At 40.6% G+C, this 16,383-nt stretch overlaps 1 protein-coding gene and 1 long non-coding RNA gene across 5 annotated transcripts in view; one reads left to right on the top strand and one right to left on the bottom strand.

Annotated features, from left to right (window-relative positions):
* Window positions 1–16,383, top strand: part of LOC119046049 (uncharacterized) — a 69,975-nt gene that overhangs the window by 27,710 nt on the left and 25,882 nt on the right. The gene's annotated exons all lie outside the window — the stretch shown is intronic.
* SPTSSB (serine palmitoyltransferase small subunit B) overlaps window positions 9,020–16,383 on the bottom strand; it is a 36,701-nt gene continuing 29,337 nt past the window's right edge. For all 4 annotated transcript variants that reach the window (XM_037140962.2, XM_037140964.2, XM_037140961.2 and 1 more), the window contains one exon: window positions 9,020–10,658. In XM_037140962.2, the coding sequence (XP_036996857.1) occupies window positions 10,396–10,626 (231 nt within the window). In that variant the 5' untranslated portion in view covers window positions 10,627–10,658 and the 3' untranslated portion in view covers window positions 9,020–10,395. The remainder of the gene's footprint in view (window positions 10,659–16,383) is intronic.

The following is a 16,383-nucleotide window of genomic DNA, read 5'->3' as shown; positions in this document are numbered from 1 at the left end:
CAAACTTTTGAGTGGATACTATCTATTCAGCAAATATTTATTGGGGACCCCTTGGTGCCAGGCGGCAGGGGACGAGGCAACAGGTGGGCATAAATAGACACAGTTTTTGTCCCGGGGGTACTTACTGACTTGGGGGAATTGCCATTGAATGCATGTCACACGGGGTGCATAACTGTGAAAGGAACAAAGTGTACTACCATATGGGACTTGGGGTCCTTCAAACAGGGCTTTGCTCCGGTCCACCTTTGCCCTGAGAACAAAAGTTCTGCTGAACAAATTCGTAGAGGAGAGCCCATGACGTCTTTACAAAACATGTTCCAGTTTGCAGAGAAGTGTGCGGATGAGCACACCGGGTTTGCTGGAACTTTTGGGGCCACTCCGATTGTGGGCTTTGATGTTAGATGACTTCAGGTGGAAACTTGTCCTGCCGCCTTCTTGAATCTTTTGATTTATCTAGGGCATTTTTTCAAAGTCAAGAATGGTGCCAGGAGTGAGCTCTGAAAGTGAGGGAGCAGGTTTAGCACGGAGCCTGGGAAGCTGAATCGGGTTAACCAATGTCCCCTCCTCCCCGGCCTCCCAGCGGCAGCCTGGCATTTAGAACCTGAAGACGCTCCTTACCGGCGTGAGAACCACTGAGTTTCCAGCAGCATCTCCACTCCAGCCTCTGGAATTTCTCACTTGGTCTTGGCACCCTATTTCTGCTCTCCTAGCTCCTAATTACTTTCCGTTTGCTTGGATCATGATCTCTGCTTGTAACCTATGGCTGGTTTCTCGTTTTTTCTAAGTTGGTTTCTGTCTCTGGAGCATCATGCTTCCCTCACCCTGATAAGTTTCATCACTTCCCCTAACCTTTACCTAGGAATATATGCCCCTTATCTGCACCATTGTGTGAAAGCAGATAGACTTTCCAGCTTGGTTTGAGCGTTCTATTACGGTAATTAATCCAGGGTTATCCTGGTGCGGTTTGAGGAAGTGAGAAGCCAGTCTGTCCTCCCAGACGTTTCTGAGCTTCTAGGTACTTCCAGGTCTTACAGGGAAATGTGCCTTTTAAGATTTGTATCTTTGCATGACTGTGACGTAAAGTCACCATCATTGGAAAGTACTCGTTATTATAATACATTTGAGAAATGTGACTGTTCAGTAGAAAAGCATGAGCACCAAACCAGAAGCGAATAAAAACAGGATTCCGATGTGGTCCCGCTGTATTTTCCACCCGATCAGTGTGCTTTCCTGTTCGCCCAGCCATCCCCAAACTGGGTCTCAGAGTGTATCAGCAGGAGTGGTCTATGTGTACCCGAAGCTCACCAGAACGTAGCACCCTTCCCCTACATGGAGTTATCGGCTCATTACCTTTGATTTATCGAAGAGTCCGAAGCTCTCTGCTAGAGAACTCTTTCCCTGACTGGTGCTGTGAAATATTTTCTCCTCTCCTAAAACTCTTTAATAAGAGTTTTATTAAATCTTTTTCTCCCTTCCAAATAACCCAAGAATATCACCTTGAAGTGACATTTTAAGCCTTTTGTATGTAAAGCAGGCTACCACGGTTACAAAAAGCCCGGACTTTATTCTTGCAGGCATTTAATGTTTTGCGTTTTGGAAGAGATGGTCAACTCCATTTACAAAAGGTTGTATTTTGGGGCCTACACAATTGGCGAGGGAGAATATTTATTAGCGAACAAACTGATCTTAATTGCTTATTTTAATGTGGCTAATTGTGATTTATCTTTTCATGTTACTCAGCCATCACTTCATGTAGGAAGCCTTTCCTGAATACCTCCACCCACCCTCGAGAACCCTGGGCGGACAAAGCAGGACGTGTGGTCACTAGAAAGACCTGTCTAAATCTCAAAGTGCTTACCCCATTGATTGATCTCCTGTAACCACAGAGCATCAGTAAACAATACAATGCACCCCCCTGCAAAAAAACTCCAAACCCTAAAACCTATGGATGTTTAGAAGAAGGTACCATTTCATCCTGCGGTTAAATACATTTTTCTCTGGAGCTGATGTTCTGGGTTCAAATTCCAGCCTTCTCACTGACTATGTAACCTTGAGCAATTCTCTTACATAATCTGCACCTTGGCTTTTCTCATCTGTAGAATGGGGATAATAGTATTGATGTAGTGTCTTCCTAACAGGTTGCTCTGAGGATGAAATGAGTTACATATGCAAAATGCTTACAACAGTACTTGGTACATAGTACAAGCTACATAATTGCCATCTATTATCATGGCATGTGGTTGGCCTAGAAGAAGAGGTAGAGTTTGAACCGGAGCTGGAGGATGCGTGTGAGTGGGTAAAGACAGCTGTGCGCCAGGGTGTGTGCACGTTTTTATACGGCTGTAAGTAAGGATAGGCAGTTAAGGTGGGTAAGTAGCTGCTTTCATTTTATTTCTGTGGTCTCCATCCACTGCACTGGTTTGGGACAGTAATTCTCTGGTGTTTGACTCAGTGGAACCTACACTTCACTTCCCTTCTCTCGGCCTCACAACAGACACTTATATTGTCGATATGTGTTCATAATGGTATTCTTTCCAGCGAGCTAATGCAGCCTCAGAGTGCTTCTCAGCACGGCCCTCCGGGAGGGCCTCCCTGTGTTTGGAGGAACGAAAAAGACAAAAACACAGGTGCCATTCCCAGGCGAGTCCCTCATTTCACAGCAGGGAAACCTGCAGCCTAGAAAGGTGAAGCGAGAACTAGAACTTGGGTCTTACTGCTTTGTGTTTTCACCATACATGACAGGTATTTCTTTTTCTATCACACGGATCATTTGGTTGGCTTAGTTACTAATTAGAATGGTTTCTGCCACTGGTTACATTGGTGTAGCTTTAGGTGGTTAATATATATATGTGTGTGTGTGTGTGTATATATATATATATATAAATGCTTGTGTACATGTATATGCGTATATACAGCTAAAAGTTTATAAATAACACTGGTAAAACTAATGGATCACCACAGTAGTAATTAGTAAAAGTGTCTTGTGTAGATAGCAAAAGAGAGTTTGTGGACTGAGAGCGCTCAAACTGAGATGTGGAATATGGCTCAGAGCGTATTGTTATAAAGCATTTATTTAGTGGGGAGGCAGTGACTGTTTATTTGTCATGGTGATTGGTTCCTGTATTAGAATTTTCTTGATAGGAAACTGGTTCGTGGTTACCTCACACCAATTTAGGGAAACAGTTTCAGAGGCATAAGCAAGAAATGACCCAGGTCAAGTTAGCCTTGCAAAATAAGTTAAATTAGCATGCCTTGTCTGACTAAACTAATTCTGCCTGCTCGGGGAATTGTCGAGGCCGGTCTCTATTGGTTTTTGATTTCTGCAGTATCATATATATGGTATATGCATGGGTATGCAATAACTATATCACATTCAAGTGTATAGCTGAAAGTAATGATAAACACGAGGAAGCCAGGTGTGACGCAGTCACCCACCCGCGAGATGCCCTACAGCATTACAGTGTGATGCACAGCCACGCGTGCTCTGCGGCGGGACTGGCGGCGCCGTCTGTCTGGCTGCACCACATTATTCCGACAGGATCTGGTGCTTGGGGGGAAATGAAGAAGCCCCGCCAGGTTCATCGGCCGCCGAGTGGGTGTACTTAGAGCTTCATGCCCATAAAGCATGAATTGTGATCTTTTACTGCTTTTAAATGATGCATGGTGAAATGACGGAAGACATTATTACATGGAATAAAATCCAGTGGGGATGTGATATTCTTAACTACTTAGTATTTCCAGCTCTTAGTGAGTTGTTCCGTACTTTTTCTGAGGAGCTGGAGGGAAGTCGTGTTTGTTGCAATTAAAACTGTATCTAGAGAAACAGTGAGGCCTTGACTGTGTAACAGACATGTTCAGGGAACCCAGCGAGTGGCAGTGAGTCGTGAGTGGAGTGTCCAGCTCCAAGCTGGATTTTAGCGACTTGCTTAGTTAGCATTCACTGAAACCCTAGTAAAGAGCTTCTCCATCCTGGCGGAGCATTAGAATCACCTTGGGCAGCGTTTTCAAACACCATGCTGGGAGCGGGGGACTCCAGGGATTTTGATTTAATTGTTCTGGGCAGGGCCAGGCATTGGTGGCTTTTAAAACCGTCAGATGATGCTGATATATAACCACGGCTGAGAACACATGGTTTGATACGTGGGTAACAAATGTACCAATTAGCCTCGTGTTGACCCTCCTTCTTTTTAAAACTTCCCACGTGGGGGTTGCTGTGTGAGGACATGCAGAGCAGGAGAGAAGTGACAGGCAGAACACAAGGAAGGGTCAGCAACAAAACCCTCCCTGCTCGTTCGGACTTTAAAAACTCCTTGTAGGTGAATCGGTCGCTTGATACAAATTCTAATGACACATCATGTCTGGAATATGACTCCAGACACCCTAAACTGGAATGGTAAGTTTATTAATTTATTCGTGGATCTGTTCATTTAATGAGCTCTTACAAGAATGCATGGGGCAAAAAGAAAAGAAAACCGGGTCTGTACGCGCCTGCATACTCTCGTGGGAACTGACATTGCAGCTGCACAGTATGGATATATGTGGGCCATAGACTCTCACTTTTCTCTCTCCTTCCTGGGAGCTGGCTTCGTTCTCTGATTCAGGGAAATGCAGTTCAGGGCTGGGAGAACGGGACCCCCTTTGCATTATAAGGTGCAAGAGAGAAGCTACTAGATGGTCACATAGGACAGCTGATTTTTCGGATACTTTGTCTATTGGCTAGACCAGGGCATGAACCACTCTCCTTGTTTTTGATTCTTCTCAGAGCTGCCCCTCCTCACCCTCAATCTCTTGTGCCTCCCATCCAGTGGTGAAAATTGAATTTATAGAAACCAACAATTTTTCCTGCCCTGCTTGTAAGGAAGGGGCAGGGTGAGGGCCATGCAAAGGTTAAAGGCACCGAGGGCCTGTCGGGAATCAGACGAGGGAGTTTGGGGTGGGGATGAGTCGGGATGGCCACCGAAATACAAGCTGAAAGCCCCAGGGGGCCTCTCCCTTAAATCCACCACACACTGAATGAACTAGATTTTTCTCACCTGAATCTCAGGCAAAGGACCAATTGATCGCTTTTTGGGATTTTTGTGTATCTGTTGGCTTGTTTGTTTTTATTTATGGACCATATGACCTTTCTCCCACACAGCAGTGGTTAGTGTTAGGGCCACAAAGGCCATGGAATGCCAGAGAAACATCAGGTTCCTGTCAACTACCCAGAACAGCTTCAGGAAGCTGAACTGCTGAGTCATAGACTTTCATAGACTGTAGACTTTTTAACTGGAAAAATCTCTGCAGAGATTTCACTTCCTAACTTTCCAATGAGGTTACTGAGCCTCGAGAAATAGTGATGGAGTGGGACTGGCGATGGGGCAGAGGGATCCTTACAAACTAGGCCATGGAGGGAGTCATAAAAGCCACGGTTGTGTAGAGTGAGGATCAGTTGTCTGGTTATTCAGAGGATTTTTTTTACTTTGGGCAAAATGAGTTATTTTAACAAAAGAAAGTGAAAAATGAATATGAACGAGATGTAATTTAGATATGGCTCATGCTAGGGAAAAATGTGTGAGATCAGGGAAGTTCTCTGAAGGATAAAGACAGAAGTGAAGTACTGCAATTTACTTGACAGTGAGGCCTTTCCAGTATAAACTTAGGAAACAAAAAGATAATGTTCTTTTTCTATTTTCCCTCCTCTTGCCCAGTTTCCCTCTCTCCCTTCCTCCTCATCCCTTTCTTCAGTCTCATCAGAGTGGGCATCCAAGCTAAGAGACATGGGTCTCTGCTCAGTCACTGTTCCTAGTGATCGGGACTAAATGCCACCCAGGGACCTCACTGCCCTCTGTGGGTGGCTGTGCCAGGCCGAGGCTGGGAGGGCGAGGCACGGGGACCTCTCCTCTATGTTGCAGTGTCCCTCCTCCCCCACGGTCAAACATATCGATCAAGTGATGCCTCTGTTAGAGACAAACAAACATGCATAATGAAAAAGAGCAATTTGAATTTTAAATTTCATGCGGCTTGGAAGTGTGAATATTGCCAATGGAATATGTTATTTCTGCTCACAGAGAAGCTTCAGAAATAAGCTTTGTTATCACAGTAAAGTCACTATAATTTTATTTTGGAACTTCTGCCTCCTATTTTCCTATAATTCCTAAGAGAATAAGTAAAATTAAAAATTGTTCAGCATTGTCTTGCTAATGCACCATTAAATCTTCTTGGTGCTCTTATTTTCATTATTGTTGGCATAATAATGAGGGAATAAATCAAAAAGAACCCAAACTCTAAAGTTGGTCCTCAAAGACTTTCCAAGACCTGAGTGTGTATTGGGACAGTGTAATCCCTAGGAAAAACCATGCTATGGATATTTTGGTTAGTCAGTTTTCATGATTGAAAGTACCTAGAGAATAAACTTCTATTTCACGGGAAATATTGGAGTGCTTCCTTCCGATCAGAAGTATAAGGACTCTTGATGAGATATAGTAAAGCTTTAAAAGCTGGAAAAAAGTCAGAATGTATAAAGTTTTTTTAGTTCAACCTCTTAGAAATGTTCTATCCTTTCTTACGGATGGCCAATCAGCTGTAGAAATAACTCCTAAAACAAGGAAGACATTTTCTTTGAGTGGGTTAGACATTTAAGGAAAAAGATTTTGTGTATTTAGTGGAATTACCTCTTTGGTCCAACCATTAAGACTTTTCTGTCTCCAAAATGTGCGTCAAATCAGACCATGTATGCCTGTCTCGATGCTGTGACCTCCCTCAGCTCTCATCTGCATCAGGTCTCCCTGCTGAGACTCAGGTCCCTGTCCCATCTGCTCTCACACAATAATAGCCAGTGTCATCACCTTACAGTGTGACATCACCTCCCTCTCACACTGATGCCCTGCTTAAAGTCCTGCATTGAGAGAAGCTTGCGTTTTACTCTAATCTGACCCCGAAGTGCACCACTGTCCCCAACCCTCTGTGCCTTTCTCTCCAGCACTCATTTCATTAGACCTTAGCACAGTTCAGAAATATTTCGTTTGCTTATGTTTTCTTGGATAATCTTGCCTACAGGATTGTATGACCCATAAATTCAGGGAGTTTTCTCTTTCTGCCTGTTCATCTTTGTTTCCTAGTGGTAAGCTCAATGAATGGTATATGGTAGGCATTTTCCCCAGCACTTTTTAAATTAAAAAAATTCAAACATACAGTAGAGAGAATTTTACAATGAATACCCGAATATCTACCCCCTAATTTCTACTGCGCTGTCTTCATCACTTAGTTATCCATCTCTCAATTTCTCTCTCTATTAATACACAGTTGACTTTTAATACATTTGTTGAATAAATGAACGAATGAATGACTGTTACTGCTTTGGTCAATAGCTGGAATCTGTCCATTCTGAGACTGACCATTCTGTTACGTTCCCAAGGATGTGTATCTGCTAAGCTCTGTACCAGGGACTGGTGTGGACACTGGGAATTCAGAGAAATGGTTGAACTTCCTGCCTTCCAGGAGCACATGCTCTACCAGTGAGAGGAAGACAAAAGTTAGTGATGAAAAAAGAAAGAAGCAGAAAATGTGGACTTACGATTTTTTTGCACACATGACTTAATAAAGACTGTCAAGTGTTATCTTGATGTTAAAACTGCCTTAGTTTTTGGCAGTGTGTGTGTGTGTGTGTGTGTGTGTGTGTGTGTATTTGGTTGCACAAGTACATAAAAGCAATTGTTGACTTAGTGAGTGACAAAGGTTATTGCAAGCCTATTGAAACCATGAATCTTTGGCTCCCTCCCTCCCTCCCTCCCTCCCTCCCTCCCCCCTCCCTCCCTCCCTCCCTCCCTCCCTCCCTCCCTCCCTCCCTCCCTCCCTCCCTCCCTCCCTTCCTTTTCAGTTTTGTATAATGCTTGAAGCATACAGATAACAGAAGCAAAGGAAAAGCATACAAAAACTGTTTCCAATCCAGGCTAACTATGGTCAAGGTAAAGAGCATTTCTGCCTAGTCTAGAAAATCAACAGAGCAGGCGGGGCAGGTAGAGCTGTCTTCTCTTCTGCAGATTGTCCTGCCCCCAGAAAACTGTATTTGATTATATATATTTTTATACCCTGTATTTATTATTTTGATTGCTCAGAGGAAATGCTTACCTTTAAGGTGACATTCTGGGGCAGTGATTTGTAATGTCATTTATTAGGCTTGCTGTGTCTATTCACATTTATTTTAATTCTTATTTATAGAAGGAGGATTTTAAGAAGGTCAGTGCATTATCTTTGTGGTTGAATTCCAAGAATACTTAGCAGGGGTCCAGGTAATAATAAGGGTGTTGAATCACTGTGAACTGGGAATGCATCCAAGTTCATGCTTTCACTGAGAATCCTCTGTTAAATATTTAAAAGCAAAAACAATCTTTCAAAATAGGCATGTGGGCCCAGACAGCATAGAAGCGGTGAGCACAGTACATGGGTAAGCAGCAAAGGCTGTTTCTCTGACCTCAGCTGTCTCCTAATACTTACTTTTCTTTACCCCTTTTATTTGATGGAATTCTACTTTCTTTTTTAAAAAATATTTTATTTATTTATTTTTAGAGGGAGGAAAAGGCAAGGAGAAAGAGAGAGGGAGAAACATCAATGTATGGTTGCCTCTTGAGCACCCCTTACTGGGGACCTGGCCTGCAACCCTGGGATATGCCCTGACTGGGAATCGAACCAGCGACCCTTTGGTTTGCAGCCTGGTGCTCAGTCCACTGAGCTACACCAGCCAGGGTGAATCCTACTTTCTAACATGTTGGTGACTTCCATTCCACCAACTTTCATTTGTTCACATTCTTGTATGGCAGACATTTCAGGGCCCAGGGGGTCCTGACCTGGATTTGCTTCCTTGCTTTGCCACTAGGATCTAAAGACCTTGAGCAAGAAATGTACCTTTCCAAGGTCCAGGTTCCTTACCTGAAACTGGGAGACCTTAATACCTACTTCAACATGTGAAACGTGTTTACCACAGAGAAGACCTTTGGTGAGCGTTGGGTTTACTCTACCATTTTAAGATTAGTTCCCACAGTGGATTAGTAAGAAATGATGATTTAGGGGAGAAATATGAGTAAGCACTTAGACACTATCTAGTGTAGTATGAGGAATAAAGCAAATCTGGAGGTGGATATTTTATTTATAAAATTAAACCTAATTTATTTGGCAAAAATAATAAATACATGTTCAGATCTGTTTCATCTACAAACCAGGTATTTTTTGTTTGTTTGTTTTTGGCAAACATGCAAGTTAATTTGTCATGCCAAACATCTTTCTTTCCAGCTCTTTTTGGAAATTGTTTTTCCATAACACAGAGGTGCAAATACTGTCCAAAAACTATTTACATATTTACCCTCCAGTATTATTAACATTAATGTTTATTGAGAAGAAAGAAAAACTACAATGCTTGATCTTTGGCATTCACATATGACTCAGTAGCATAATTAAAAACTTATAATATTTTTAAGATAAACGCTTTGAAGGAAATTTAATAAATCTCATTTTTGCTCTACAAAGGAGCCACTACATCAACGCATTTAACTGGAGTGGTTGAGTTCCTGCTGTTAGAATCTTATTTCCAGCCTATTTATTAGCTTTTCTTCCTGTAGCCCAATACATGCTACCCCTTCGCTGAGTGAAAGTACAGAAAAAAAGCAATTTCTTTTTTCTTTCCACTCCCAGCATCATGCAAGGTAAGACAACATCATGAGTTACATCTGAATGTACTTTGATTGTATTTTGTTTCCTATACTTAAAATTATTTTGTAGTATTATACTTACTAGGTTATCTAAAATCAACATTGTTGATTTTAAATTGTTATAAAGCCAGACATTTACAGGCATTTGGAACAATTCATGAACCATGTCTGAAAGAAGGTAATTACCTCCAGCCTATTCTTTTGCACTTGAAGTAAAAGAATTTTAGGTATCAGCAGTTCAGTAAAAAACAATACTTTAGGGGGTCCATATAATTTATTCACATCTTTATATTGTAAACAAAGATATGATATTTTTGACAGTAGCCTATGAACAATTTTTAAAAAATATATCCTTTAGTATAGAATAGGTATCAAGGGAGCATTTTAAACATGATTCTGGTAGGTCTCTTATAAGCCTACTTTCCAGAAAAGTTTTATATGAAATATGCTGACTCAAAAAAAATTTATTTAAGTTGAGAAAATATGGTATGTAAGGTAAGGCCATTGTATTATCTATGGTCTGATGCACAATGTAATGTGTACAAAAGAACTGAAAAAACCAGCTATCTCAAATTTCAGGCAGGATATAAGGGTGCATAGAGAATCGAGAGCTTTTTAGGTCAGAGAGTGAAAAAAGACAGAGTACTCAGCTAAAACAAAAATTGTAAGCTACATAAACATATCAGTGCCAATTCATAGGGTGTAGACAAGATCAATTAGAAAGTGAAGTGTGATAACCACACATTTTGGAGAAAAATTCCCAAGCCAGGCGGATGTGGATTGGAATAAAAACATAGGCAGTATACACCACCATAGCAAAAATGGTTAGTAAGATGGTATTGAACATGGATTGCTCCCAAGGCTCCAGGACAGCGCAGCAGCTAATGATTTGGTATTGATAGTAGAGCCAGGAGAAATAGTCCTTCACACGCCTGAAATCCATTGTCAACAACTTCAAGCTGCAGAAGGTCCGTCCTGTTAAAGAAGGCAACAGATTAGGAGAAAACTAAAATAAGGAACCAAAAACAGAGTCTCCTTGGATTATCATGATTTCAGCATATTAAAACCTTTCAAAGAAGGTTAACAATCATTGAATGGGTTAATATCAATATGATATCAAAATATGCACAATGTATAATAGGGATTAATAATGTTGCTACTAATAATTAATACTAGATAGCAACATTATTAATAGTTACATTAATCTAAAATGATAATTCCTAGTGATAATTCTAGTAATAATAATATCTAAAACTTGAGCCTAGCCACATTTTCTGTAGCCATGTATATAGAGAAAGATGAACATGAATTTTCTATTTCTTACAACATATAATCTGAAAGAAGATTTAAAGAACTTATACCCAAAAATAAATTTAAGGTGGATAAAAGACTTAAACGTAAGTCGTGACAGCATAAAAGGCCTAGAGGAGAACATAGGCAGGAAAATCTCAGACATTCCACACAGCAATATTTCTAATGATATGTCCCCTAGCGCAAGGGACATAAAGGAAAGAATAAACAAATGGGATCTCATCAAAATAAAAAGCTTCTGTGAGGCGAAAGAAAACAGCATTAAAATGAAAAGAGAACCAATTATATGGGAAAACATATTTGCCAATGATACCTCAGACAAGGGTTTGATTTCCAAAATATATAAAGAACACACACAACTCCACTCCAGGAAGACAAACAACCCAATTAAAAAATGGGCAAAAGACCTGAATAGACACTTCTCCGAGAAGGACATACAGAGGACCCAGAGACATATGAAAAGATGCTCAGCATCACTAGCCATCAGAGAGATGCAAATTAAAACCACAATGAGATACCACCTCACACTGGTCAGAATGGCCATCATAAACAAATCAACAAACAAGTGTTACAGAGGATGCAGAGAAAAGGGAACCCTAGTGCACTGCTAGTGGGAATGCAGCCTAGTGCAGCCACTGTGGAAAACAGTATGGAATTTCCTCAGAAAACTAAAAATGAAATGGCCTTTTGACCCAGCAATTCCACTGCTGGGATTATATCCTAAGAGCCCTGAAACACCAATCCAAAAGAATCTATGCACCCCAATGTTCATAGCAGCACAATTTACAATAGCCAAGTGCTGAAAGCAACCTAAGTGCCCATCAGTGAACGAATGTATTGAAAAACTATGGTACATTTGCACAATGGAATACTACACAGCAGAAAGAAAGAAGGACCTCCTACCTTTGCAACAGCTTGGGTGGAACTGGAGAGCATTATGCTAAGTGAAATAAACCAGGTGGTGAAAGACAAATACCATGTGATCTCACTTTTAAGTGGAACCTAATCAACAAAACAAAGAAGCAGGGAAAATATAATCAGAGCCATTGAAATTAAGTACAAACTGACAGTAACCAGAGGGGATGTGGGAGGAGATAGTGGGGGTAAAGGGGGGAAGAGTTTTCAGGAACAGCTATAAAGGACACATGGACAAAACCAAAGTGGGAGGGTGTGATCGGGGAGAGAGGTGGGGGGGAAAATGCAGACAACTGTACCTGAACAACAACAACAACAAGATTGAGTACCAAAGAGAATATAACAAGTCTGAGATTGCTATCTTTAGAAGGGTCTACTTGCAAGTTTGGCCCTTGGCTGGCATCTGGAATCTTGAGTTCTGGAATATTCTCTCCATTCTCTAATGGATAAAAATGATTCACTATGCCTAGATTGTGCAAATGCTGTAATTGGTGGTGAACACCTGCTTTGTTCTGGGTGTCTGAAATTTTGCTAATTGTCAGACAGAGGGTGGCTGAGTAACTAGTCCCAATAGAAAGCTTGGTACTGAGTCTCCTTGGGCAGAAACATTGCACATATATCACTTTTTGCTGTTAGAGAAAGGGACGTAGCTGGTGTGTCCACTCGTGAGAGGGAGAGAGAATAGGGAGCCTGTAAATGAATTTGCTCAGACTTCACCTGTGTCTTTCTTCCTTGTTGATCCTGTTGAATATCCTTTCACTGTAATAAACTATAGCTGTGAGTAAAAAATATATAAATATATATTTTACATATATAAAAGGGTTTATATAAATAGGAGTTATATTAATTATAAATTATAAAGATTTATAATATATATAAATCCTGTGAGTCTTTCTAGTGAGTCACTGAGAATGTGGGTGGTCTTGGGGACCTCTGAAAAAATGGGAAGTTCAAAATGTACCTTTGGATAGTGATTTGTTTTTTGGATATAGAAATTTTGAAAGTTATATAAAAATGGTTTTTTTTTTGGCCCTCAGGTAGGAGACTTATAATCATGTGTAAATCTTCCTAGAAAGAAGAGCATCTATCATATCTTAAAATGATCCTTAGGAAGACTTTGCAGACTTTCATAGACATTATAGGTATCTATGGGTAGGTGTCTATGGGGACACAAGGTGACCTTTGTGCCTGCTTTGCTTACCCCTAAAAATAATGGTTGCCACATTATCTAAGTCCATTTTGATAACTTTCACTTTTCAAATCACAGCTAAAATTTTTGGAGATCCTTTCTATCTTCTGATGTGAAACTATTTATTATTTTCTCTGATTCTCCTTTGAGTAAAGCAAGATATTTTTGCTCCATACTGTGGGCTTCTTAGACTTTGAAAAGACTCTCACAATCCTAATGCCTGGCACAAAGATGACCATTGGTAAATACTTGCTGAATAAATGACTAAAGCAATGAATGCCAAGTAACCAACTCAAAAAAGTGATTATTGATCACTCATAGTCTCAACTTAAGTAAAATAATGGTTCACTGTTGATGACTTTCAATAGCTTGGATTTTGATAAGGCCACTTTCTGATAAGGATAATTTTCACAAAACCTTAAAATGGAAAGTCTGTGTTAACAGGTCATAATTATCTGTGATAATGGCCAAGATAATTCAAATAAGCAGATAATACAACTGAAGTTGTTTTATTTTCTTATGAAAAGAAAAGTCAGCCTCCCATCTTTCCTTAAAGCTGAGTGGGAACAAAGTAATTGGACCGAAACGCCTTGTCCTGGTAGGTGGGACTCGGTGTTTGTTTATTCCTGGCTCTGGTTCCACAGAAAAAGCAATGACCAATCGCATTAGGTCTTGAAGGAAATGAAAGACAAGACTGATCTTTTCAGTAAGAGAAATTCTACAAGCAACTGAGATTTTCCACAGAAAATGAGAAGTCCTCACCGTTTGAGCTTTGAGGCTGTCCCACTAGACAACTGTATGTTTCAAAGCTGAACCTAATTAAAAAAATCTCACTCATGGCTACCCACACTTGCTTCCTCTTCATTATCTAGAAAGCGTTTGGGGTGGTGCCAGGTAACCGACCAGGAGCATGAGAGCACCTTCGTCAGGTGTCAGGGTCCGGGCTGTGCTGGGTGAGCGTGGGAGGGTGATGCCTCAGACGGGGAGAGAGCCTCCACTCAGGAAGCTCGGCCCGGTTGGGGAGACAGGTAGCAATCAAATAATCATACAGATATATAATTATCAACCACATTATGCCCTAAAAGAAAAAAGCAATCATAAGAGGCTGTGGGAAACCTGGTCCACTCTGAGCATATCTCTGAGGGAGAGATAGTCGAGAGAAGATCCAAGGGATGATTGGTAATCAAACAGGTAAATAGGTAGTCAGGTGAGGAGAATGGCCAAGAGAGAGGGATCCACTTGCACTTTTACAAAGGTTAGAAGTGGGAAGGAGCTCGGTAGGTGGTCGAGGGGAGCAGGTAATGGAGCACAGGCATCTAGTGAGGGAGGCTGGGAGTACGAGGAAACCGAGGAGGAGGGAATGGCCAGAGGGAGGCCGAGCACTGTAGGGCCCGCTTGCATGGCTAAGTATTTGGCTTTTATCCTGTGAGTGAGGGGCGCTCCAGAGGTTTTTAACAGGGGAATGCGGAGGGGCTAAGGCTTTAAGTTCCTATGGACACATTGCCTCCCTGCATGAGTCTGAAGCCAAGTTGAAATGATTTCGAGTAATAATCGTCTAGAAAAATCTATGCCTCTGCTCTCTTATGGGTATTACTTACTGAAAATCTACTGTGTACTGAAAATCTGTCTAAAATAGTCTTAATACTCTTTTCAACTTTATAAATAAGATCAATTAGTCATTTAGAAATAATGACTTTTTTCTCTATATATTTTAGCTTTGAAACATGCACAAATTAATTGCCTGGCCATTGCTTTCTGTTCTAAAATTAAATTTCTTGCTTGAGCACCTCTGATGGACACCTTGATTGCAGCCTTGTGAGAGAGTGGCCCCGAGACAGGGGCACTCAGCTAAGTTGTGCCCGGAGGCCTGAGCCATAGAAACATTCCTCATGCCAGAGGCAGATACCTTGTAAGACCTTGCACACATGTTGCTAGTGATTTAAAGAATTAAGATAAAAAATTTTTTTTTCCAGTTTCTATAGCCCCCTGTATCATTTTCCAACCTTCTCAGTAGGCGGCTCTGACATGTAAATAGGGCTTTAGATGGTCACATCTCACTTTCCTCTCAAGAAATCTAAGAGTCAGTCAATAAAAAGTGTTGATTTCCCCCTTTCCTTGATTATTTTGCCCCATTTTTTGATGACAAGCAAGTGTAAGGATTGTTTATTCATTGTTTTTTATTATGAAAAGGTGTGAAGAAGTGAGTTTTATTATTGGTAAACCATCTGCTACATGCTATTGTTAGAATATGCATTATATTTAGGTTCTGTTTGCCTAAACTAGCAATTTTCAACCTCTTTCATCTCATGGCACACATAAACTAATTATTAAAATTCTGTAGCACACCAAAAATTATACATTTTTCATGGATCTGACAAAATAGGTATAATTTTGATTCATTCACACTAGATGGCTATTACTCTGTTGGCTGTTGCCATTTTTTATTTGACAATGTAAGGGAAAAGAGGTCAGTGCTGCTGACTAAATAATTAGGTACTGCATGTTTTAAAAATCCTTGCACACACCGGTTGAAAATCACAGGCTTGAGTAATATATTTTTACTGCTTTTTAAGTGTGTATAATCCCTATGGGACTACATGAAAGATTTTTAAAAAACTGTTTCGGACAATTTAAGATGAGTAATGTGGGTAGAAGAATTTATTAATTTATTAAACAAATGTACTTTGAATACTGCTGTGTGGTTTCTTCTGAGTAGTAATGGCTACAGAAGGAATCATGCTCATTGTAGACAGATGATACTCTTCTAGGCACCAGCAAGCCGGACCATGAAAACATTTGGTAAACAAGTTACTGCATGGCCACCAGACACAATGCGACACAAAGGGGAGTCTAATAAACAGACTTTGCAGGTTCCCTGTCTGCCTTGCTTAATTTATATTATGCCAAGGTAATAGCTTTTTTCTTCTAAAAAGATTTTTCTGAGTTTCTTCAGGCTGGTAAGAGGGAAGGTCAAAGGTCCTTTCTGAGTCTTTTGTGTCTTAAAAATAACTACCTTAAAATAACCAAAAGGCAAACTCTGCTTCCCAAGTGCAATCAAGTCACCTTCTTCAGGAAGCCCAGTGTAGTACCACATTCTAAGATGCTTAATGAATTTGATTTATTAAAGTTTCTCTAGTAATAAAAACAAAAAAATATTTTTGTAAGATTATTTGTGGTTTAGAAAGTGGTTTCATTGCATTTGCATAATGCAGAATATGACCTTGGGAGTAAAGTTAGACATTGGTTGAAGTCCTGATTCCATTACTCACTGGCTCTGTGACCTTG

The sequence above is a fragment of the Artibeus jamaicensis genome, unplaced genomic scaffold (assembly GCF_021234435.1).
Source record: "Artibeus jamaicensis isolate MK-2021 breed Jamaican fruit bat unplaced genomic scaffold, CSHL_Jam_final scaffold_474, whole genome shotgun sequence".
NCBI lineage: Eukaryota > Metazoa > Chordata > Mammalia > Chiroptera > Phyllostomidae > Artibeus > Artibeus jamaicensis.
This window is presented reverse-complemented; position numbering and strand designations above follow the sequence as displayed.